The 23,921-nt window shown below is 38.7% G+C and overlaps 1 protein-coding gene across 1 annotated transcript in view; it reads right to left on the reverse strand.

Annotated features, from left to right (window-relative positions):
• The window catches only part of plch1 (phospholipase C, eta 1), a 38,876-nt gene that overhangs the window by 14,372 nt on the left and 583 nt on the right, over nucleotides 1-23,921 (reverse strand). The window contains exons 2-10 of the mRNA XM_054606115.1: nucleotides 16,771-16,917; nucleotides 13,444-13,687; nucleotides 13,105-13,234; nucleotides 9,716-9,886; nucleotides 9,083-9,176; nucleotides 6,917-7,120; nucleotides 6,226-6,346; nucleotides 3,253-3,424; nucleotides 878-985 (exon numbers count right to left, since the gene is read on the reverse strand). Of these exons, the coding sequence (XP_054462090.1) occupies nucleotides 878-985; nucleotides 3,253-3,424; nucleotides 6,226-6,346; nucleotides 6,917-7,120; nucleotides 9,083-9,176; nucleotides 9,716-9,886; nucleotides 13,105-13,234; nucleotides 13,444-13,687; nucleotides 16,771-16,917 (1,391 nt within the window). The remainder of the gene's footprint in view (nucleotides 1-877; nucleotides 986-3,252; nucleotides 3,425-6,225; nucleotides 6,347-6,916; nucleotides 7,121-9,082; nucleotides 9,177-9,715; nucleotides 9,887-13,104; nucleotides 13,235-13,443; nucleotides 13,688-16,770; nucleotides 16,918-23,921) is intronic.

Consider the following 23,921-nt stretch of genomic DNA (forward strand, 5'->3'; position numbering starts at 1 on the left):
TGACCTGCTTATCTATTTTAAAAAACGCAAGTTCAAATGCTTGTATTTATATCCGCACCATTAAGCATTGATTATTCCCAAACATTACTGCAATGATGATCAATAAAACTTTACAAGTACCAACATTACTACCCAATTACTGAGGCCATTACTTCGAGCACAACAATGTCATTAAGATCCCATTATCCAACGTTCTGTATGTGGAGGACGGGTTGGATTCTCTAACATAACTGATTAAGCAGCTCTTAATATCTCATAGAGATGAACAAAGGAAGGCTACCAGGACAGAGAGACAGACAGCAGTTGGAGAAAAAAGTTAAATTGAGTTACGTTTATGTCTTTGATTTTGAAAAGGTATTGTGTTGTAATGATAAAAACAAAACAAATCAAAAGTTCAAAAAGCAGCGTTGTGTTTCATTTATTATATCTGTTTATCTATCAAATTATTGCTCTAATTTGTTAGAAAAATACATTTTTATTCAAATAATTTCTGTGCTGCTCTGTTTTCAATTGAATGTAAAAAAACAGGAACGATGGCTCTTTGACAGGTGAATTAAAGGCAAAGTTCTGCTGTTTTACAATTAACATTACATTGCATTATTACATTTAAATGATCTGATTTTAATGATCAGCCTTCCTGAGCAACTGGTTACTTACCAATACACATAATTGTCTTACTGTGATAATAGTGAAAAAATGAATCCCTTTTTTCCCTTACTACCAAATAAAGACAAACACTTAAATCCATATATGGGCACATCTGGCCTGAGAATGACTTGAGTAATGTGAGGTAATGTGTCTGTTAGTGGGTGCTGATTTGGTTGTTCATGCATTACTGTGTGCATATCATGTTTATAGCGATATTCCTCTATCTTACATTACTGCTCTTAAGCTTGAAGTCATCCTCGATTTCATCAGCGCTGTCATCATCGGACACTTCGCCTTCCTCTGCGTCCGCAGACAGATAGGCAGGCAGACTCTTCCCCTGGATAGAGAGAGAGGACAGACAAAGAGCTGAGAGGAGAGCGGACAAACATAAATCTAAACCATGCCCACACAGGTTGCACCTCTAAGATAGTCAGAGCATAACACAGCAGAATGCAGCATTTTTAACTCATTTACTTAACTGCACACATACACACAAAAATGAATCTTGAAGTCATCTCTGTTATGTTGCTCTTCTCTCAGTATTTATAGGCAGAGTGAAAGCCAATACTTCCTCTTATAAGCACACAAGAGGGCACAAAACACACACTTGTGCACACACAAACACGCACAAATTATACAATCAGCTGCAGATTCTCCTAGAAGCTCCCTGAGCAGCTTTTCCAGCAGAGTGGAAGCCCATTAGTGAGCCATTCTGAAGGTGTGAGTGGGAGTCAAGATTTTCTAAGGTTCTTCCAAAATCAATGGCAGACTACGAGCTTCCCGCACAACATCGAGTGTCTCACTGGCTCACATCAGCGCCCTCGTTTCAACCACTGCCACCAGCAGTCTATCCCCTCTTCCTTATATCTGTGACTGTCAAAAAACATTATGACATTTTACTTTATTGTCTTGTGACTCTCTGGTCTCTTGCTCCACTGGGGGAGGGAGAGAGGTGAAAGGCTTGAATAAGGGCATAAAGGGGGGGGAGATGCAGGAAAAGTGTTAGAGGAGTAAAGGGCATTATAGAAAATCAATAATGCTCTTCCACTTTTCAGACATCTGGCTGGGGGTCAAAGTCAGAGCCTCTTTTTTTTCCTGGGGAAAATGCAGGCTTTTTCATATTACAGATAAAGTCAATTCAATCTTGTTCTTATAAAAAAAACGTAATGCTGAAAGCTTTTGCTCAAAAAGATGCGCTCTGTTTATTTTACTGAACAACTCTTTCTGTGCTGCTGGATAAGGATCATCTGGCTCTGAGGCTGTCAAAGTGAAAGCAAGTATTAAAACTAAAAAGATGTTGGGTTTTCGTTCCTTTTGAGGATGACTATATCAACTATGTTTCAAGGATCATCTGTGTAGATTGATAGAAAGGCAAACATTTAGCACAGCTTTTGACTTCTAAAATTATCAGATATCTGAAAAAAATGTAATCAATAATATACATAACCTTTATGCAAGTTTCATTGTATAATTAAATTGTATACTTTAAGTCTTCATGACTAAATGACAAAATATGTTCTTTGTCATTACTTAAAATAAAAAAAATCATAATGATTTTTATGGTTAACCATGTTTGTTGACATTAGCTTTACTTTCACTGCTGTTTGTGAAGTATCCAGCTGTACAGCCCTCAACCTGAAAGAATGCTTAAGTTCTTGAGAAAAAGAGGAAGGTTTAGAGTGTAGCCCCTCTACGGTAACCAGGGAGCAACAAGCAACTGGGGTGCACAGACAGGGCGGTTATTTCACACACTCTCTGAGCTGAGGTCACTGCAAGCAGAAAAGTTGTCTTGAACGCCAATGCCTTCAGAGAGGAGAGCTCCAGAGGCTCAAAGGGATCCTCCACTGAGGCCTCGAGGCGTCATTTCTGTATACCACGACACCCAGAGGCGACCTGGAATGACCAAAATTTGCTCCTGCATCACCCTCTCAGGGCAGGGATGAGGAGGAGCGACGGAAAGGCAGAGAGCAGCTTTCTTAGCCATGGCACGTCTGCAAATGTGTCCACCCCCAGGGCTGCGGTGCTGGGACAGGCAGTGGGTGTTGTGGCGGTTGGTGGGGAAATCTCTGCCAACAATCTAAACTCTAATCTCTGCTGGGTAACTGCGTGTTTCATGGAATGCAGTGTTTTTAAATATTAATCTATTCATCACGGTTAATTGCTGCATCTAGTAGCAATTTTTATAATTAATAGTCAGACAGCCCCAGCTGACTCTCCATGCAGGTTGTGGTTGTACGTGTTTTCCTGTTTGTGCAAAAAATAAAAAACATAAATCTGTTGCTCAATTATTATATGCCAGCATCTCGTCCTTCTCTCCTTTCCCTACTACGGTTAATACAATGACCTGGTTTTGTCCTCCATTTTTCCCTATCTTTTCTCCATCTCTTTATGGGCAATAATTAGCTGCCTGGCAGTGCCTCTCCCACTCCCCATCGCCAGAACAGTAACACACATAGTTAAATATGGTTCTCTGCTTTCTCCACTGAAGTAAGAGGAAGGAAATGGAGACTTACAATGCAGATGGTTTGATTTGCAAGCAAATGATCAATTCATTCGAAAACAAAGTCAACTAACGATCAACAGTATCCAGAGATTTGTTCTTACTTTGATAAGTATCTTGCCCTGCAGGCTCTGAGGACTGGGTAGTGTTTTTGAATCTCTGCTCAGTGCATCTCTCACATCCAGTTTGTCTCCAAAGATTTCTCGCAGGTACTGAGCAATTTTCTTCTGCTGCTGGATGCTACAGTGGTTCTCTATGGACAGAATCACTGGGTACCTGTAAGAAAGAAAGAATATCAATGTACATATTCAGATTTCTCTAAATGATATCAAAATGTGGGAGAACAGGAAAAAATCCAGCCATTGGACTGAGGTGGCGGCTGATCTGATATGAGTTTGAGCCACATCTCTAACTGTACTACTATGTCTCAGTTCCAGCCAACAGAACAGCGAGGAGATAAATAAAAAATACAGCTGCATAAACACCTCTTCACCTCTGTTGCATGGTGTGTGTGTGTGTCGATGTGGTGTATGTGTGTGTGTCTGTTTTCATTTGGAAAAGGCGAAATGACTTGTGGCCACACGGCAGTGCAGCTCAAATGTCAGGTTTGTCAGACTGACAGCTCTCCCTCAGGGGAATCAGCCATTTTCTCAACTCCACCTCTGAACCACAAAACACACACTCATGCACACACTAACACATACTCACACACGAATCCACCTCGAAAGACAAAAAGAGACGACAGAGAAAAGAACATCCAGAGTCATTTCACTTTGACACGCAGACATTGACATCCAGGAGCTTCTCTCAAGTGAAACACTGACACAGCTCAATGAGCTGTGTAGTGTGTGAGCGTGTGTGTGAGTGAATGTGTGTGTGTGTGTGAATGTGTGTGTGTGTGTGTGTGTGTGTGTGTGTGTGTGTGTGTGTGTGTGTGTGTGTGTGTGTGTGTGTGTGTGTGTGTGTGTGTGTGTGTGAGTGAATGTGTGAGAGAGAGTTGTGGGGGAGAGCAGAGACTCGCTCCATTTCAATACAGCCCAGGGGCCATTAATCATATTAACAGGTGGCACTGATGATAAAATATCAGCTGAATGTAAAAGGTGAGAACAGCAGAGAGGAGGATGAGAGCTAAAGGGGGATGTTCAATGTATTCACCTGTTCATGCTGTCAGAATTAAAGACTACGAATAAATATGGTGTTATATTTCCTAATAAGCAAGTGTGAATGTTTTCTTTCTGGGGGGAACATTGGGGCGACTGTGGCTCAGCAGGGTCCTTCAATCAGAGGATTCGGCGGTTCGATCCCCGGCTCCATTAGTCCATGTCGATGTGTCCTTGGGCAAGACACTTAACCCCAAATTGCTCCTGCGGTGTATGAATGGGTATGAATAATTTGATAGTCCGAAAGAGCAGGTGGCACCTTGCATGGTAGTCCCTGCCATCAGTGTATGAACAGGTGTGAATATGTGAATGATTGCATGTAGATTGAGACTAGAAAAACGCTAAACAACTTTAGTCCATTTACCATTTAACATTGAAAATATTGTATTTGATTTAATTTACGGAAGAATACAAAGAAGTTAACCTGAGGACAAATTGAAGAAAAACTGTGCAATTTTAAAAGGATTAGACATACGTTTACCGTTATTTTAATTATAGATTAATCTGTCTATTCATTTTATCGATTAACAGAATAATCACTTGGCCTACTGAATTATCAATTTATCAACTAATCATATCAGCTCTAACTTCAACAAAAATAGTCATAAGACATGAGAGGCAGACATTAAAAGGGCTTTTGTGGGATTTTTTATCCATGTTCTGAAATTTGGCAAGTTTTAAGTAGGTTGTGTGCCTGGGTCTTTATTTTGCTTTCCTGTTTAGTTGAATGTTACCCTATATTGATCTGTGATTGATTCCTGATGTAATTAAATGAATAATTCATTTTTTTGAAAATACTTGTTTGTTAAACTTATTATCATGTCGAGAATTTGCTGAGAAGATAAATACTGTTATTTATCAGTTAAATATGAAGTTACAGCTAGCATATTAGTTTAGCTTAGCATAACGACTGGAAAGAGGAGGCGGCTAGCTTTGCTCTGTCAATAGGTTGCAAAATCCAAGTAAGCTCACTTATTCACATATTTGTGTCACATGCTCAAAATCCAAAGACTAAAAAATGACTGAGATTTAAAAAAACTGATTAACAGCACATTCATTTCAGTGAAACTTCCAACAAGCTATTGCCAAATGTACTTAAATTTCTAGTTTAATTACATAGATTTTATCTGCTCCAACACTGTCTGTACCTTTGTAATAAATAAATCGTTTTATAACACAAGCGCTGTACTCGTAAGTAGTTGCAATAGATGTCAAAGCGAGCCGATGTAGCAGCAGGAAGCTGCATCATTCATCACTTTGTTTTGGTATTGTTGGACCCAGCAGAGACAAACAGTGGCTCCTTGGGGAGCCAGAGGAAACGCTGCTGAGCAGATGGTTCAGTAATAGGTGCTAATTACTGCCAGGAATCACAGTGTTCTCTGAAAAACACAAACCTGGCTGTCTAAATGTTGCAACTTTCTTGTTAAACCTTGTAGGGGAATCTTCGATCAAATTCAAAGATATTTTATTAAAGCTGTGTGAGAAATGCTCATTTGAAACTAGTTTTATGAGGAAAAATACAGTAGTTCTCCAGCTTTTTTATGAGCAAGCTGATGCAACTGTATCTCATCCCACAGGGGACCATAAAGCAACTCAATTAAACAGAAGAGGACAATATACAATCAATAATGTAAACTCTCTGTGTGTGCCGCACACATACAGAAACGTTCTGCTGTTTGTCCTGGTGCAAAGGACATTATTTGCTCTACTGAATGTCAACCAGAAATTATGTTTCAGTCATATTTATTTGAGTGAGTAAACTGAAAGAGAAACAAGTAAAATGGCATTTCTATTTGGCATTCTGGGCCATTTTCTCCCAGTACAATACCTATGGGAAAATGGGAGTGTCTAGTTTCCATAAAGGGACACAAACATTCACATGCTATCATACACACACAGCAGGGTTTTTTGACTCACTGGTTATTTATGAAGGCGTATTTATTGATGGTCCCTATGACAGACTTGAACGGTATCTTGGAGGTCAAAGTGTAGCCGTGTTGCACCATCGGCTCACCATCAGGACCATCCCAACAGTCCACTGCAGGGAAAAACAGAAGAAATGATGCATGAATAAAACACTGCATCATGTTACTGTTCTCAGCTTCCTGTCTCTACTTACTGTTCAGCTTGGAATATTGGAAAGACAGACTATTTCAATTGTACTTGACGTCTCAGCTTTTTCTTATTCTCCTTACAAACACTGGCGTAAAATTATTCTGTGAAACAAAAAATCTTCCATAAACAACCGTAGCAGTGTTTGTTTTATTCAACTTTTAGCATATCCCATTTGAGGGTGAAACTGAGTTTGTTGCAATTATAAACCAGCTTGTCCAATTAAAATTGACTTTTTCACAGCAGCCATTTTGAAATGCCATATTAGGAAAAGCACAACAATGACGATTACTCTGTTGTATGGAAGTGATGACAGTGTGACAGTAATGCATGATACAATGACACCAGGAACAGAAACGGCTAAATAGAATACAGCCAAGGTTATTTTATTATTTACACCTATGCTTTTCCTCCTGTGACATGTCAAAGTACTTCTAAGGAAAAAGCTAATTGTATGCAAAGTCAGATTAGATTTGCACAGGATCCATATGCATACCTTCAACACAGCGGCACCCCGACTGCAGCACCCAGGCATACATGTCGGTCTTAGAGTGGGAGAGGAGCTGGTCTCCAGTCAGGTATGTGTTATGAGAGGAGGCGATGAAGTAGTTACACAGAGGCTGCTCCATGTCTTGATTCACTTCGTGGTGCAAAGGGTTGAAAATATCACACGCTGGACTGCGCATGAAACTTGTAAAACCTGAAGGAAAAAATCTGAATTGTTAAAGAAAATAACTTGGGACTAAAACAAGCATTGTTAAAGAATGTTGCTTGGTTTCAGATATGTTTTGTTGCTTTGAATATTTCATGAAAAATAACTAAATGGGCTCAGACATCATTTGTTTTCAGTCATGTGATGGCAATGCTGTCTGTCTGTTAGTAAGTGTCGGTGAATTACTTTTGTCCAGACTTAAGTAATCGATGGATTGCCATGAAATGTACATACTTTACAGACATTCACTCCTGCATAAAATTTACATTTAGATTTAATATCCTGGAATAAAAGGAACACCGCAACAAAACTTTTCATTTTCAAACTACCAGCTTCCAGATCATATCATGCACCTTCTAACTGCTAAAAGTGACATGTACAATATCTCTATTCTATTTCCAGGAAAAAAACAAGGGATGACAGACAAGCACATTCAAACCAGACTGCTGTGGTTTCAAACGAGAGTAGTAGGGTTTGAAACAATGCTACCAGCTATGGTGGCTATAATTCACACATCCAACTTTTAAAGGTGCTAAAGCATGAAGAGGAGTGAGAGGGAAGAAAGCATTGTTCATCCAGAGAGGAGGGATAAAAAATGTGACAAGAGAATGAAGAAACAGAAATAAGCCAGAGAGCAAAGCAGACAAGGGGAAAAAAGCAGACAGTTAATGTGAAAAAGGAGACTGGAGGAGAAATGGAAAAATACAAACATGTGTGAAGATTTTGGATATGGGAAGTCAGTGATCAGGCTGGACACAGGATCTCATCATGGTGCCATCATGGCTAAGTCTAGTACTCAGTATTTTATATAAAATACTGTAAGTACTAGCTTGTCACACTATAAAAATATGTTAATGTGGATTTGTATGTACATTGCTGTCACATCTGTCCACAATGCATGTTTAAAGACACATTTCTTGCCTGCAGACACACTGGTCTGATCAGTCAGACACACAGTTTTAACCTTCATGCCTCCAACAACAAGATTAGTCTCACCCTTCCTCCTATCCCTCTCATCTCCTCTCCCCATACTCCCTCCTCTCATTTTTTGTCACACTCTCATTTTCTCCCTCCCACCGCCCTCATTCTGACTTCTCAATTTTCTCACTCCAGCTACCCTCCTCAATCCTCACTCCTTCATCTCCCTTAAGCTCACCCTTCAGTTGCAAGTGGCATTACTTAAAATGACACTCAGAGATGAACTCTTTCTAAAAACAAAGTCCCCAATAATTCATGGCCATTCCTTTATCTTTTCAGCAAGTCAATATTTAAGGTGTTTTAAATCATAAATCATGATGAGTGGAATTCACAGTAAGTTATAAAAACGGGGTTAATATAAATGAAAATTGATAAATTTCATATAAAATAAAAAATAAAAATCGTGACGAAATTACTATTATATTTCTCCTAAATATCAATTTCATTTAAAAAAGACACAAATATTTTTACCAGCTGTGGCAGCTGCGCTGGTGTTGTTTTCACCTCGTGAGTCTGCGTGTGTGTCATCTTGCCAAAATGGGTCCGGGACACACATAGCAAAAAACTACCACAGAGAGGTATTTAAATCTCTCCGTCTCTATTGACAGATTTTTTTACCGTGATAAATTGGCAACAATGCAAGATGCAGTCTCAAACTGTAGCAGGTGTGTAGTTGATGTCAAAATGAAGGTCAAGTTTGAAGCCAGAGCAAAATGGGAACACTACACCCCTGTCCTGATTTGGCATTACAAAACTTTATAGGTGCATAGTTGAGATCAAAATGAATGGTCCCATTGCAAGTTGGTCTCTATATGGTTGTTAAAACCAAAGTTAAGGAAATATGCATATCAAGCTCAAGTTTTCCTGAGTTATATGTTACATTTGGCTATAAGCCAAACATTAGTGAGGAATGACTGAGCCCAGGTTGGAAAAAAAAGGAGGTAAAAGAGGTAAAATAAAAGTGAAAGTTACCATCAATCCCCAAGACGCCACTCTGTTTATTCTCATCAGACATCTCAAACTTTTCAATGATTTCTGCAACATACTCTGGAGTCACATTGGCCATCTGGAGAAAAAAGATGAACAAAATAGTTTATACTCTTTGGGATGTAGTGAATAACAATGATTGAAACCCTTTTGTTAATACTAAATGGAGTCAGAATGATTTCCCACCTTATGACATATTTGTGTTGTTGTTATTAATTAATTGCCAGCCATGTCAAGCAAGCAGCACAGTCTGAGAACAGTATTAATGTCCAGTATCGAAGGCAGGAGGTGGTAAATACAGCATGATGAAAAATGACACCATTGCAGTGTAAGAAAGAAAGGACTATGTCGGAAACACAAAGAAAAACACTGAAAGAGAAAAAGTGTGCAGAACAAGAAAAGGGCTCCCATGAGACCCAATTTTAGGCGTGATAGATTGGCCTAGTGGAGCAGATTCCTCTAGGCAGGCAGCTGAGACAGAGGGAGTTAACTTACATGTTAGACTAAGAGAGGAAGAAAAAAAACCTGATCGTTCTCTTTTGAGTGGCTGGATCTTACATTAACTTCACTGTCTTAGTCTTTTATTGACTCTAACCTGAGACAAGCGTGACCTCTCACCTTCTGCTCGTTGTGCAGGAAGTTGGCCAGCTCCTCCTCTGTCAGGTGATCCTTCCTATCACTGTACGCCATCATCAGCAGGAAGAGGTCCCGTCTCAGAGACATCATCTTGTAGAAGACGGAGAACTCCTCATATGTCAGCGTGCCCTGCTGATCGTCCGTGTCTGCTTCCTGTGAGGATGAAGAAGTGATATGTCATCGGTGACACATCTCAGGTATTATATTTTGAGGGTAAGTGAAACTCTACACAAACTCAAGCGTTGCAAAGTGATTCCAAGTGAAACAAGAAACAGAAACTTCTGAGGCTGCTTGTGATACAATTTGTTTATGTAGAAAATAAAATATGCATGTGAATTTGAACTCAATCTCACTACATTTTGGAGGGAGTAACAGATATCAATATTTGAGAATTTGAAATGAAATATCTACAACACGTAAACAACAATTTTTACCAAGGAACCCTAAATTCTAATTTGCTTAAATAAATCTGAGACAGGACAAATATATATATATATACATTATTGCCTTAACAATTAACATACAGTTATAATAATCTCTGAATCAAATTGTTGTAAATTACAACCATACAAACAAATACAAAACAAATATAGTATACTGAACTGTTCCTCTGTACGTATGCCTCCAAGGATGCACTGGATTTATAGACATAAGTTTCATGTTATGTGTTTTCCTGCCTTGTTGATGGTGTAATTGTGTTCTACAATGTTTTTTAAGTTGCACTCATTGATACAAGTGAATGCCGTTCAACTGGGAATTATGTTATTTTGTTGTTCCTCCTAATGTCAATGCAAGGATGGGCTCATTGTTGTGCTGATGGTTGATTGCTACTAATAAAGCTGCTCTTCACTGTGACATTTTTGCAGAGTACTTCCCTACCGCAAATGTATCTACCTCCTAGCTTAAAAGAATATATAAAAATGCAAGTTATGAGACAATTAAAACCTCACTTCATTTCATTTTGCATATTCAACAACCAATTAGAGTTTAGTAGGCTGGGATAAGAATTAGGACGTGATCTTTCTATCATATGTAGGCAGCTATAGCTACCTTGGTACACTAATGGTAAATAGAGACAGAAAAATGGCAACAATTCTGTAACAATTTGACACACCTGAAGAAGACTTATAGAAATGCAATTTACTAAATAAAAAAACAAGAAATAATGAAAAAAACATTTTGATGCACACACTATCGCGAAATATGCCGACTCACGTTCAGCAACACCTTAGCTAATTAATTATTGTAATGCTAGATATGGCTGTTAGCTGTATAAATATCTAACGTTAGTAAAAGAAGATATAAATACATGCCAATATAAACCAATCTGCTTTCATCCATCCACACCAAACTTCCAAATGAGGCGGGAGGATTGGGGGGATCACTAAGGATACCGTTTAAAAAAACATTGATGTTGCTTGTAATATGTCATCTTTGTTATAGAGCATCTCAGACCGCAGCTTCTGTGTCTGCTGGATGGCCGGAAAGATGAATCACTTTCTATAAATTGGTTAGGATCAAATAAAAGCAAAATTACCTTCAGTCCTAACAAGAAATCTGCTACCATGAAAACAATGTCAGGCTGAATAGATGTGAGTGAAATGTAGTGGCAATTCAGTCTCCTTATTGGGCTTTAATATATGGCAAAAAAAAAAAAAAATTAAAACTGATAAGCCAATATAGGCCCTGCCTATATATCTGTCAATGCACAGTCTAATATTAGTATAGACTTATCAGCTATGCATGGGGGATCAGTGCGCATTTGCAGCCAAATGTCTAATCTTTTGGTTTTTTTCTCTCTTTAACACTGATACAAATACATATTCACACCTCAAGCATTCACAATGTACCAGGCTTTATGAGACAAACACATGACTTCCCCAACCAGTTTTTTTTTCCTATCCTCATATCTTACTACATGTTGCCCGAGGACATACTCAGCCAGGCTGTTGCTCCTTCTCTCGTGCATGGACAGAAAACAAAGAGATCCAGGGTATTTTAAGCAACTGCACAGGCTGTTCCGGTTTGCTACGCCGCTATCTGCCAATGCTTAAATATGAAAGGGATAAATTAATGAAATTTCCCATCTAATCTCAGCCCAAAGAGTGAATTTTTCATAGAGCAAAATAATAGTTTATCCCGTTATTAAGAGATACAAAACACTTGGAAATCCACTTTATCAAGTCTGAGCTGCTGGGGGTGAAGAAGGCTTTAAAAATACATACTGTAAAGCAATTTCAATTAGAAGGTTTAAGATCAGTCTAAGCTGAATTACAGATATTTACTGATCTGTTTTCTTTTTATTTCATTATAGGTCTTTATGAATTAACATTCTGATTCTGTTAGAGAGCACAAAAAACAGAAATGTGGCTTTCAAATCTATTTAGGAATAGGCATGAGGCAGTATATATGAGTATATAATTCTTAACGTCTTGTACACTCTTTAAATTACCAAAACCTAAGAGATATGCAGTGAACCTGAGGTTCCGGGGGCCACTGGAGTCTCTTGGGGAACATGTAAGTTGACTATTTTGCCCATGGTAAACCAGCTTTCCTCGTCATGGTTTCATCTGATTAATCAACATCTGACATTAATTGTGCTGGTCTCTCTCATCCGGGACTAACCCCTAAACCTCTGCCTTGTGAGTCTGCACTTCAGTCATCCCTCCTGTGCCAGTTTCTTAAACCCCTCAAACACCTGCTTCTGAGGGTAGTCAGTTGTTACGGCTGAAAACCAAAAGTTTCCCAGTCAAAATTGGCCAATTAACCCAGGTCCAAATTAAAAGATCAAAAGAAATACTCTCATCTCATGATTAACTATCAAATTAAGATGGCTGTTCAAAGTCAACCATGCCTGCTAAAACAAAAGCTATGTGTTTTGTTGTCAATAGATAAAAGAAGAGACTGAAAAAAGTGTTTCTGCAAACTAAAAAAACACATTAGAAAAGCCAGTAGACACTGTATGTGGATTTCTGACATTACTCAATGTGACATCAGTTTTAAAAATTGAATCAGTCCTCTCCCCACACGTCTTCATCTTTTTCCTCTTAAAGTGTCTCTCTGGCGCAAGAACATATGAAATATTTCTCACACATGTATTTGAATTTCACAAATGCTCCTGAAAATTAAAATGCAACAGTAATGTGACGTCAGTGATCTGAAATATTTATACACAAGGAATTTAATGTGTTCAATTGAAAGCAAACCTATTTTTTACTTAATAAGAGGGCTTCATATATGTATGTACATGTTCTGAAATTTAATTTCTATTCACTAATATAAGGATGCCCCAAAAATGAATGTAAGAGCAATTTATTGAATTTGAGATGTCAAATAGTGAAATTAATAATACAATGGCTTCATATTCTGACCTGAAACATCTGTTTGACCTTCCTGCGTGGCAGATTGACATTCAGCTTGTGAAGAAGTTGGTAGATCTCTTCAATGTTCAGGAGACCGTCTCCGTTCTTATCGGCCTCCTCAAATGTCTGCTTCAGCCACGTCACACACACACATTAAGGAAAATGAGGTGTGCATCAGGTGAAGGCCTATATACATAACATCTGTGTGCATGCATCATTTAAAGTTGGTCAACTCCAAATTATATTATTTCAGGGCTGGTGCTTGCCTTTGAGCCACTGAGTTTGCACAAACACCCCAGACTCTGATCCACTGATAGCTCAAACAACTAACACTGGGCTAAAGGATATTGGTCGTGTGTACGCTGTCGTTTAGCCAGCGAGTCCTCATCACTGATGCCGGCCATCAGGTAACGGAGGCCAGTTATCCAGGTTCTGGCCTCTTCTGCGTTTGACGTCACCAGATCAAGGGACTCCATGTGGATTCCATGGTACACTGTGAAACAGCAGGCCGGGTCAAAGCTGCCGTCTGCATGCCGATGAAAGATGTCTGATTGACTGCCCTCTGTCACTTTGTAGAGCGAATCAATGGTGACTGAGGAAAAGGGGAGGAAAAGAAAAGACCAGTTTAATTATTGGTAAAAAGACTGATTTCTGTGTTGTGTTAACTTGAATTGCAACTTGAATAATAAGGTTGGTGATATCCTATGTTTCTTTATACAACATGTATTCAAAGACCTCCTTTATTGTGCAAAATTATTAAAAACATATTCATTAGCCATATAGTTACACTGGATGACAAGTTAAATTATTACCATGAACGTGGCCAGTAGTAAAGTGCACATACACCATCCACTTGCTGTAAATACTCATGAGGGCACCCAATGTGTTTAAATGCAGTATACTCCTGTTTGCATATGTTTTTCTAAAAACTACAATGCACAGGTGCTATTGGAAAATATTGGGTCTTTTATAAAAGTTTATATACCTTTTTTTAGATTTACTCTTCAGTAGGGACTAATGAAGCTTGGGGCCACAGACCAGGTAGGGAAGTCAGAAAGTATTAAGAGGCGGACTAAAACATGTTGGTTTTCCTACAATTTGCTCACAATAGGAAAAACATAGAATAACACCAGTCTTATCCTTTAATACTGTGTCCAACTATTTACAATTCCCAATACAGTATAATGACAGAAGAATTGAGCAGGAAGAACAATTAGTACATACATTTAAAATGGAATAGTAGCAAAAACTGCTTATCTTTGTGAAAAATAACCATGACCAAAATTAAGTGAGTTCCTCTCTTTCTCTGATTTACTCTATCATGTGTGAAAGAAATGGAGGAAACGGTTCCTGTAGGCTTCAGAGTCTATCACAGTCTAATTATATCGGAGTATAAACTCAGCTATTTTTGATTCTGTGTCTTTGTTAGGAAAAAGCCACAGCCTGCAGTACACTCCGTCCTGTTCTGCATATCAGTGTCTTCAACTAGCTTGTTTTCTCCTCATGGTATGTCTCTCAGATGTGTCTCAATTAATTAAATTGATTCATTAATGTCCCTCATCAATGCACTAATGTGTTTTCCTCAGAATAATGGACCTTAATGATTTTGGAAACATCATTATGTTTGTAAAATTGATGAGTGATTTGATGAGTCAATTCAATTAATTAGCTTCTTACCCCAAAAATACTTCTGTCATAATCCATTCCAGAATGATCCCTGTCCATTTCCCCATTACACTCTCATCCCGTTACATAATCTCATCTCTGAAATTCTGATATCACTGAAAGTAACAACATGGCAGCCTTATTTTGATCCTGCTCAGATAGATAGAACACACAGGAGGACATACACTCAAAGAAAGAGCTGGGCAGCTGTTTGATCTCTTTATCATGTCAATGGAGAGTATCTAAGAGGCTTATATAAGGCTGACAGCCTACACACACACACACACACACACACACACACACACACACACACACACACACACACACACACACACACTATTATTTAAACACATGTAAGGACAGGTCCATAGACAGATGTATGCTTCAGTAAATTAAAACACAAAACCAGATAAGTAAAAAAGTGACAGTGATGCTTTGAGGAGGCCATAAAATAAATGATGATAATCCCCTAAATGCCAGAGCCCTTTGTGACATGATACCTGCCCACTTTTTATAGGTTCAATCTAATGCAAATGATTTTATTAAAATTCTTCTAAAAACTGTAAACCACTCAAAAATTCTGTTTAACTGGGATTTAAAAGAATAATTCCAGTTTACTAATACGAAGTCCATCAGGGCAACAAATGGTCGGGCAGACAAAGCACAGGATTTAGCATCCTCAATTCTGTTTATGGAAAAGTTTTACGAGGCAAAAGCACTTAAGTTAAGGTTAGGAAAAAAATTTGGTTTTGGTTGAATGTAAATAAACACGTCTCTCATGCTTCAAGACACTGCTAGTATCTTAACATTACCATTAAAAATGTTTAATAAGGTTGAAGTTTTTGTGAACGGATATTGTTTGGCAAGATCATTTTAGAAGATGAGTTCAGAATAACCATCTCTTCATTAAAGGAGCAATATCCAACATTCAGAGTATTAATATAGCAGTAAACCAACTATTTTCTATGTTAGATATAGTGGATTAATGTTTACCTCAGCAGAGAATGAAGTCACTCTCCCTTTCTATGTGTAGAAATCAGAGATTCCCCTTGCCTTGTTGGCATTGTTATTGATGTTAGCGATGTAAGCTGCTGTCTCAGCTGCCGCCTTGTTGAGAGCCGTGTGGAGGCAACTCCTCAGACATAGATATGCTTTGAATTCGGAATTTAGCATCATTAAAGGCAGAATGAGTAGGATCTGTCAGCAGCGATTTGTACACACAACATTCAAAGTTATCCCTCCTCCGCAGCTCAACAAAAGCAGAAGCACACACCCTCTGACAGCTATTAGTTTTAGGGTACTGGCCAGCAGCTAAAAGCCAACCCCAGATTCACTCTTGTTTTGAAACAACCTTTGTCTGCTTTGTGTTTCACCTCGCTATATGTGAGCTTTTTCAGGGCTGCCTCTGCCATATTTGATGCTTCCTGGATGCTGGTTTATGATCGGGCACCTGATTGCTACATTTTTGTAGAGGCTGACACCCAGAAACGTCCTGAATACTACAAAATAAAAAAAATACATGCAGAGGGTCACACACTTAGTTGGTAGTGATGATTAAATTATATAATTTTTTCGACATACTCATTCGACCATTAAGTATAGTGCGTCAGAGTTGGATAGGGCAGTCAGTCCTTTAGTGTAATGAATGCTTTCAATATACAATTATGTAAATAATTTTATCGTTCAACTCTGTTTTCTCTTCCTACAAGTTTGTGCAACCTGGAGTTATGATGCTGACAGCTCAATTTATTTTTTGCCCATTTAGACTTTTAGCAAAGTAAATTCTCCAGTGTTTGAATTGCACTCCCATAAAGTTGAGGGACAAATGTAGAAAACAATGATCAGAATGAAAGCAGTAAACCCTGAGATTTTGTTTTTTTCCTAGGAGAGGTCAACCTGCAAAAATGCAGGAACCTACAGTTCCCATGATGCAACTCCATAATGTCTTTCGTTAGAACCAAATCTTTCAAACTCCACACTGGGTATGTATGTGTGCCCATGCATACTCACTCTTGGCCTTCTCACTCTTGCGTGAGGGCTTCCAGCGAATGCAGGAGCGATGATCATCCAGGTAGAAAAGTCTCACCAGCCCTTTGGATCCTGCTTTCAGCTTCACCATTTGAGTCCCGGACTGCATCACACTCATGCATCGCTCCACTGCGGAAGAAAATGCACAAACACAAACACTGGGGTCAGTGGACCACTATATTAAGACACAAAGGGGACAGGTGTCTGGCTTAACTTGTCTTTTCTCAGGAGGAAGTAAGGCAAAGTGTCAGAGTTGCACAATTAGCGAAGCAGCCAGCAGCTGATGTGGGTCAGAGTCCAAACTGCAACAGAGATGCTGCTGTATGGACACACAGGGCTGTCTTTCTGTTTCCCACTGACCTGCTACTGAAAGCAATGGAGAGAAGGAAGAAAGAGAGAGCTTTCCCAGAGAGAGAGACAGAGCTGATGTGTGTCTCTCTCTTCTGAGTTTCACAGAGAGCCTGAAGACTGCTCAAGAAGAAAACTACACATCATGCTGAGGCAGGTGGGAGCTGAGGCTGCCTAAAACGTAGTCAAATTGTTTTAATCTTGCTAAGACGATTTAAGAGATGGGTTTACCCATACAAAAACAAAAAAAACATCATACTTTTCTACTTGCCTCTGCAGATTGTTTTGGTTTTATGTGATTGGATTTTCAGCCTCTTTGCCAGTACAACAGAGGTGATTGTGATTAAGTTTGCGTCGAAAAAATACATTTAAAGATTCAAAGGCAAAATATCTTTCCATAATCATTGTCCCTGCTACGCTGGCTTATCCACAAACCTCAGTTTGCATTGGAACTTTTTATTTGGTAGAAATTAGTCCCAATCGAATCTATCTATTGGAGGTTTGTGGATCATCCGGAGTAACAGAGACACAGATTTTGGAATTAAATGTTGCTATTGCATCTGACAAATATCAAACACTTGCGCATATTCATTCAAAACTATCTGCATGACTAGATAGAAGTACAGTAGGGGTAAGTGAGAAAATCTCGGTATTGTTTGTTTTGTAATTTAAGTAAATGTACCCTTTAAGCAGGTTGAATTAAATGTTTGGTAGCAAGTTGCATCACGGCTGTTTTAAATAATGTAATTATAAAAGTCTTTGCCCCATCAGCTTCAACACTGACACACCCACGTGCTGTTTGCAAACTGGTGTTTGACATTTTCCCAAGCTGATGACGCCATACTTCCTGTTCCTGCAATGCATTGTTGTGCTACAGTATCCAGTCTAAATAATACACTCTTAAAAGTAAACTTCATTTCTAGTCATCTAAGGGCGATGGTTCAATTAAAGACACTTGAATTGGAAATAAGAAGGAAAATAATGGTGGAGTGTTCTGAAGAGGAATACACAGTGACTGAAATGATGGTGAGAAGTGACTTTGTGTTTGTTTGCTTGACTGCCTGGCACTGTCCAGTTTGAAGAAAGGATAAAAGACAAGACTTCAAACTTTGTACTTTCTGTGACAGCCGATGGCAGGGATACAGACAGGGATGACAACAGAGAGATGGCGGGATTTCCATCCTCATTAGTAGAGTATGTGCATGCAAGTCTGTGTATGTGCTTGTGTGTGTGTGTGTGTGTGTGTGTGTGTGTGTGTGTGTGTGTGTGTGTGTGTGTGTGTGTGTGTGTGTGTGTGTGTGTGTGTGTGTGTGTGTGTGTTTTAGTGTATACATGCAATATGTCTTCATTTCCACATATGTTAGTACACACATATAGCCTGTAATTATTCTTAACAGTAAATAAAGAGCTCAAAGAATAACATTGTTACCAGTTCATAAAAGTACATGTTCATATTTAATCAATATCATTTACTCAATCCAACCTTGGCTGTGAAGAATTCAGTGCACCCTGCATCATTATAGTGAGTAAAAAGTGAGAAGGAAATTATGACGAGTGGGGATGAGATCACGTTGGAGCTTGTGTGTGTTTAGTTACTGCAGTGAAAGAACATAAACATATATAGTTGAGGAGAAAAATGCCTGAGACCATTGTACAAATTCACTTCAATCATTTAAGAAGATGAGTTAAATCTGATAAGCCATTGTTATCTATCAAAATTGTTTCCAGTCACAATAGAGAAGTAAGATCCAATATATACTAGCTAATATGCAATATATAAATATTATATCAACATTGTGATATGTGACTGTGACTGTTCTAGTCGGTTTTTTTTCTGCCATTAATCACATTATATCCAGTCCTTATATCCACATAACTGATGATTACTTATCAAAAATCTCATTGTGTAAATATTTTATGAAAGCACCAATTCTCCTACCTACAACACCATCGCAATATTGACATTGGGGTACTTGGTAAAAGATATCATGATATTTGATTTTCTTCCACATCGCCCAGCGTCAATAATTACCTCAATAGAGCTGTCGGCTTTACAGCCTCCACTTTGGAGCTGCTGAGAGTTCAAGGGCTTTCTTTAGCACACTGCCGTTGGTTAGATGCTTGTCAATTAAAGACTCTACCTGTACGATATGTAACGATATGTAAGAGGCATTTTCTGAGATGACATGTCTGATTATCCTCAACGACAAGTTAAGTCAAACCTCTCCAGATCCATAAAACATATTCAAGAATACTTAACAGAATACTATCTGTCCTGAGGATAGGCTTAGCAATGACACAAATTTTATTCTCGATTATTAAACTCATACAAGCATAAGCACATGGCCCTGAGCCCCGTTGTGTTATCTCACAAGGTGCATGGTAAATGCATCATAAGGGTCATGCAACTTGCCATGTTGATCAAACAATGGAGTACGTGGGAAGAGAAACAACCAGCCATGTAAACAAAATATAAGGTTTTAGGCACTAAAAGGCCACTTTGGGCAAATAAAACAGAGCAACTAAAATTAACTCAATACTTTTAAAACTCATTAGAAGCACCCTTGGAAGGTCACAATTTGCAACTTCTGTCTGTTGTACTTCTAATGATCATAGACAATAAACAAATAGGTTTTGTCTGGTCTTTGCAGATGACAGTGGATCAGGAAAAGCATGCTAAATTGTAATATAATTTCTTTATAATTATGTACATTATGAACAAAAAAACACTTCATTCCTTATCTGGCACTATGATTTCCTACCAGTACCTACTAGTGGCTGGTAAAGATTGACAATACTGGTGAAGAGTAAAAGTTAATATTCTTCATATATTACAGTATATATTCTACGTTGAGATGGAAGATAACTTTTGCTCTTAAGTCGCTATCATTTAAATGATTAGATCATTAATCACATTGTAGGTATCAATACAAACTCCTATCTGCTCAAAATGCATGGGCAAGTAATATATAGCATTGTGACAACTCTTCAGAGCTGCGGAAAATAATGGAACACTGAAGACTGAGGGAAAGAGAATTAATCAGAAACAAGAAAATAGGTCGTTTTGAATTATTTATCTAAAAAAGCCACTTCTGAAATTCAAGGTTTCATTAGCACTGGAATTCAATGGTGGTCACTGTCAGACATGGGTTTACTGTAGTATTGATCACATCCACAGTCTCTGCTCCAGTGAACAGGCATTTTTTTCTGGGATCTTTGATCTCAAACTGTTTCAAGCTAAAAAAAAAAAAAAAAAGAAATCAATGACTCAGACAACACAAACCTACATCACTTTTCTCGTGCTTACATAAGTAACAACATAAATCAGGCCCAAAGTGAATAAGTGCTATTCACCATCACTAGAGAGTGCATGCACATTCTCCCACAAATCCAGTGGAGTCGAAATATGTTAGAGTTATTTCCAAGAGGCAGTCAAGAAAAAGCTAAAAGGGAATACAGAAGACTGCTTTATTTTCATCCAGCTCAACAGCCAACATGCAAAGCTCTCCAGAAATAGAGGACTGACATGTACAGGTATCAATTCATCATCTTTTTGTTTTTTCCTTTGTTTTGAAACAACTTAAAAGAAGGATAGTCTTTATTGTTGGTTCTCCTTTTTTATTCTCCAGTCGTATATCTGTCTTTGGTACTCGTTGACATTTCTGCAGGCACTCTCCAGTCACTTCACTCTCCATCAGCTATGATAACGACCATTAAGAGTCAAACCTCAAACCTATTGAAACTAAAGATGGCGAAGCAAGATACCCAAGGAGAAGAGAAAGCAGGATTAATATCTGCCCAGGAGAAGGGAGCTGTCTCGTAATCAAAGATGAGAACTGTAAGTGGCTCTCCAAAGGCTGGCTGAATCAAAGGATCAGTGAGTGCCCTTCACATCTTCACTCCCATCTATTGTCCCATTTTCCTTCAAGCATTAATGTTCAAACCATCTGAGCGTGAGGATTAAATGTACAGTTTAGTTTAAACTTGCAGTTCTGGTATCTTTTTGGACATCAAAAAAATGAATTGAACGTCTTCTTAACCCCACCTGGCATTTATATCTAGGTTATCGCTCTTCACTTCACTTCACTATCAGTGGCTACAATATCTCTGCTTTTCCATTTCTCTCCTTGCAGCCTCACATAAAAGACAAAGTCAACCAAAGTATTTATAATAATAAATGTGATTTTTAGCTAGGTAAGAGAGTAAAATATGTAGAATGTCTTTTTTCTCTGTCCCACCTCTACCTTTTGTCGCTGTGTTTGTCTTGATGTGCGCATTTATGTGCGTGTGCTAAAACTCATCATCTCTATTGGTGCAGAGCCGAGAGAGCACATCAAAGCTTTGTCTTGCCACAGAGGCCCAGGCAATTCAAACATATTTTAATCGGGTAGGTGATGGAGATGACTCTATGATAACCTGATGAACAAAGCCCGTCCTCGCTTAGATCCATACAATGACGGTGAGGCCGGGAAAGTAAACAACAGCATCCACAGCAGTTTCCATTCCCCATTTTCAATTTAAACTGTCATCTTTTTATCCTAACATGATGTGATGATGATGAGAGATTCCTCTCAGCAATCTCTGTATCCTTCTTACTGTGAGATTATTATCAGTCAGGAGTGATATTTCAACAGCTCTGCGTGATATCTGTTTGGTCAGAGGGTTATGACTCGAATGGACCAACAAAGATTTAGCATAAATTATTCATTACTACATAAATTCATATTCAGCACCATCTGCCAGATCCTTCATGCACTATTCATGTGACATAAGGCATCACCAGCCGAACTATCCAAGCCGGTCCGACTGTTGATTAAACACAAGCACGGCAATCGAACCAAAATAAAATTGTCTGAATGGAGACATGGCATCGTGATTCTTGACTCACTGCTCTGTTAGCTCTCATGACCTGAAGGTTTGTTCTGTGTGCTGAAGTTTATTCAAGATGTGACTCAGATTTGGTTGACTAACTGTCCACAGGACAAAATTAATGACATTTACACATTATTATTGCTCTGATGAATGGTAAAACGCAGGGAAATCAACACACAAGAAAAATCTTCTCCTGCATGAGCAACGTCTCATTAAGACAAGCTTTACAGGTTCAAAGTTATGGTAGCGGAAAGTGAGCATTTTGATCGTCCTGGGGATATTCTGATACATAAACATGAGCTCTTTTCCTGTGCAATAAATAGCACCAGCAAGCAGAATGTTCAATATGCAGTATGTTTGTCAACTCACACACACACACACACACACACACACACACACACACACACACACACACACACACACACACACACACACACACACACACACACACACATTTAGAATGTAGAAGATAACCTGCACAATAAGAAAAACATAAGGACAGGATGTTTTTACATACACACGTGGACAAAATTGTTGGAACCCTTCCGTTAAAGAAAGAAAAACCCACAATGGTCACTGAAGGCCACTTCAGAATAGTCCAATGTTTTGCTCTTAGCCATTCTTGGGTGTTTTTAGCTGTGTGTTTTGGGTCATTATCCTGTTGGAGGACCCATGACCTGCGACTGAGACCAAGCTTTCTGACACTGGGCAGCACATTTCGCTCCAGAATGCCTTGATAGTCTTGAGATTTCATTGTACCCTGCACAGATTCAAGACACCCTGTGCCAGATGTAGCAAAGCAGCCCCAGAACATAACCGAGCCTCCTCCATGTTTCACAGTAGGTACAGTGTTATTTTCTTTGTATGCTTCATTTTTGCATCTGTGAACAGAGAGCTGATGTGACTTGCCAAAATGCTCCAGTTTTGTCTCATCTGTCCAAAGGACATTCTCCCAGAAGCTTTGTGGCTTGTCAATATGCATTTTGTCAAATTCCAGTCTCGCTTTTTATGATTTGCTTTCAACAGTGGTGTCCTCCTCGGTCGTCTTCCATGAAGTCCACTTTGGCTCAAACAGCGACGGATGGTGCGATCTGACACTGATGGACCTTGACCTTGGAGTTCACCTCTAATCTCTTTGGAAGTTGTTCTGGGCTCTTTGGTTACCATTCGTATTTTCCGTCTCTTCATTTTGTCATCAATTTTCCTCTTGCGGCCACGTCCAGGGAGGTTGGCTACAGTCCCGTGGACCTTAAACTTCTGAATAATATGTGAAACTGTAGTCACAGGAACATCAAGCTGCTTGGAGATGGTCTTATAGCCTTTACCTTTAACATGCTTGTCTATAATTTTCTTTCTAATCTCCTGAGACAACTCTCTCCTTAGCTTTCTGTGGTCCATGTTCTGTGTGGTACAAACCATGATACCAAACAGCACAGTGACTACTTTTCACCCTTTAAACAGGCAGACTGACTGATTACAAGTTTGAAGACACCTGTGATGCTAATTAGAGGACACACCTTAGTTTATGTCCTTTTGGTCTAATTATTTTCAATCTTTTCTAGGGGTACCATCATTTTTGTCCAGGCCCTTTTCATTAGTTTGTTTTTTTAAATTATTCTGTTGAACCACAATTCAAAAGCAATGTCTGATTTTTATTAGTTAATTTTCAATATTTATTTATTTATTATTACTTTAGTCAGTTTCAAGTTATTTCAGTGACCATTGTGGGTTTTTCTTTCTTTAACGGAAGGGTACCAACAATTTTGTCCACGTGTGTATGATATATCAATTTAAGTGTTGAGAGGTGTAGAAATGCAATATCTTATGTTTGTTAGTTTTAATGGTTTTCTTTCTCTAAGTCACACCGAGTTAAAGTGTCTAGACTCACAAACAGACACACAAACACACACAGA

Source organism: Anoplopoma fimbria, chromosome 1 (genome assembly GCF_027596085.1).
Source record: "Anoplopoma fimbria isolate UVic2021 breed Golden Eagle Sablefish chromosome 1, Afim_UVic_2022, whole genome shotgun sequence".
Classification (NCBI taxonomy): Eukaryota; Metazoa; Chordata; class Actinopteri; order Perciformes; family Anoplopomatidae; genus Anoplopoma; species Anoplopoma fimbria.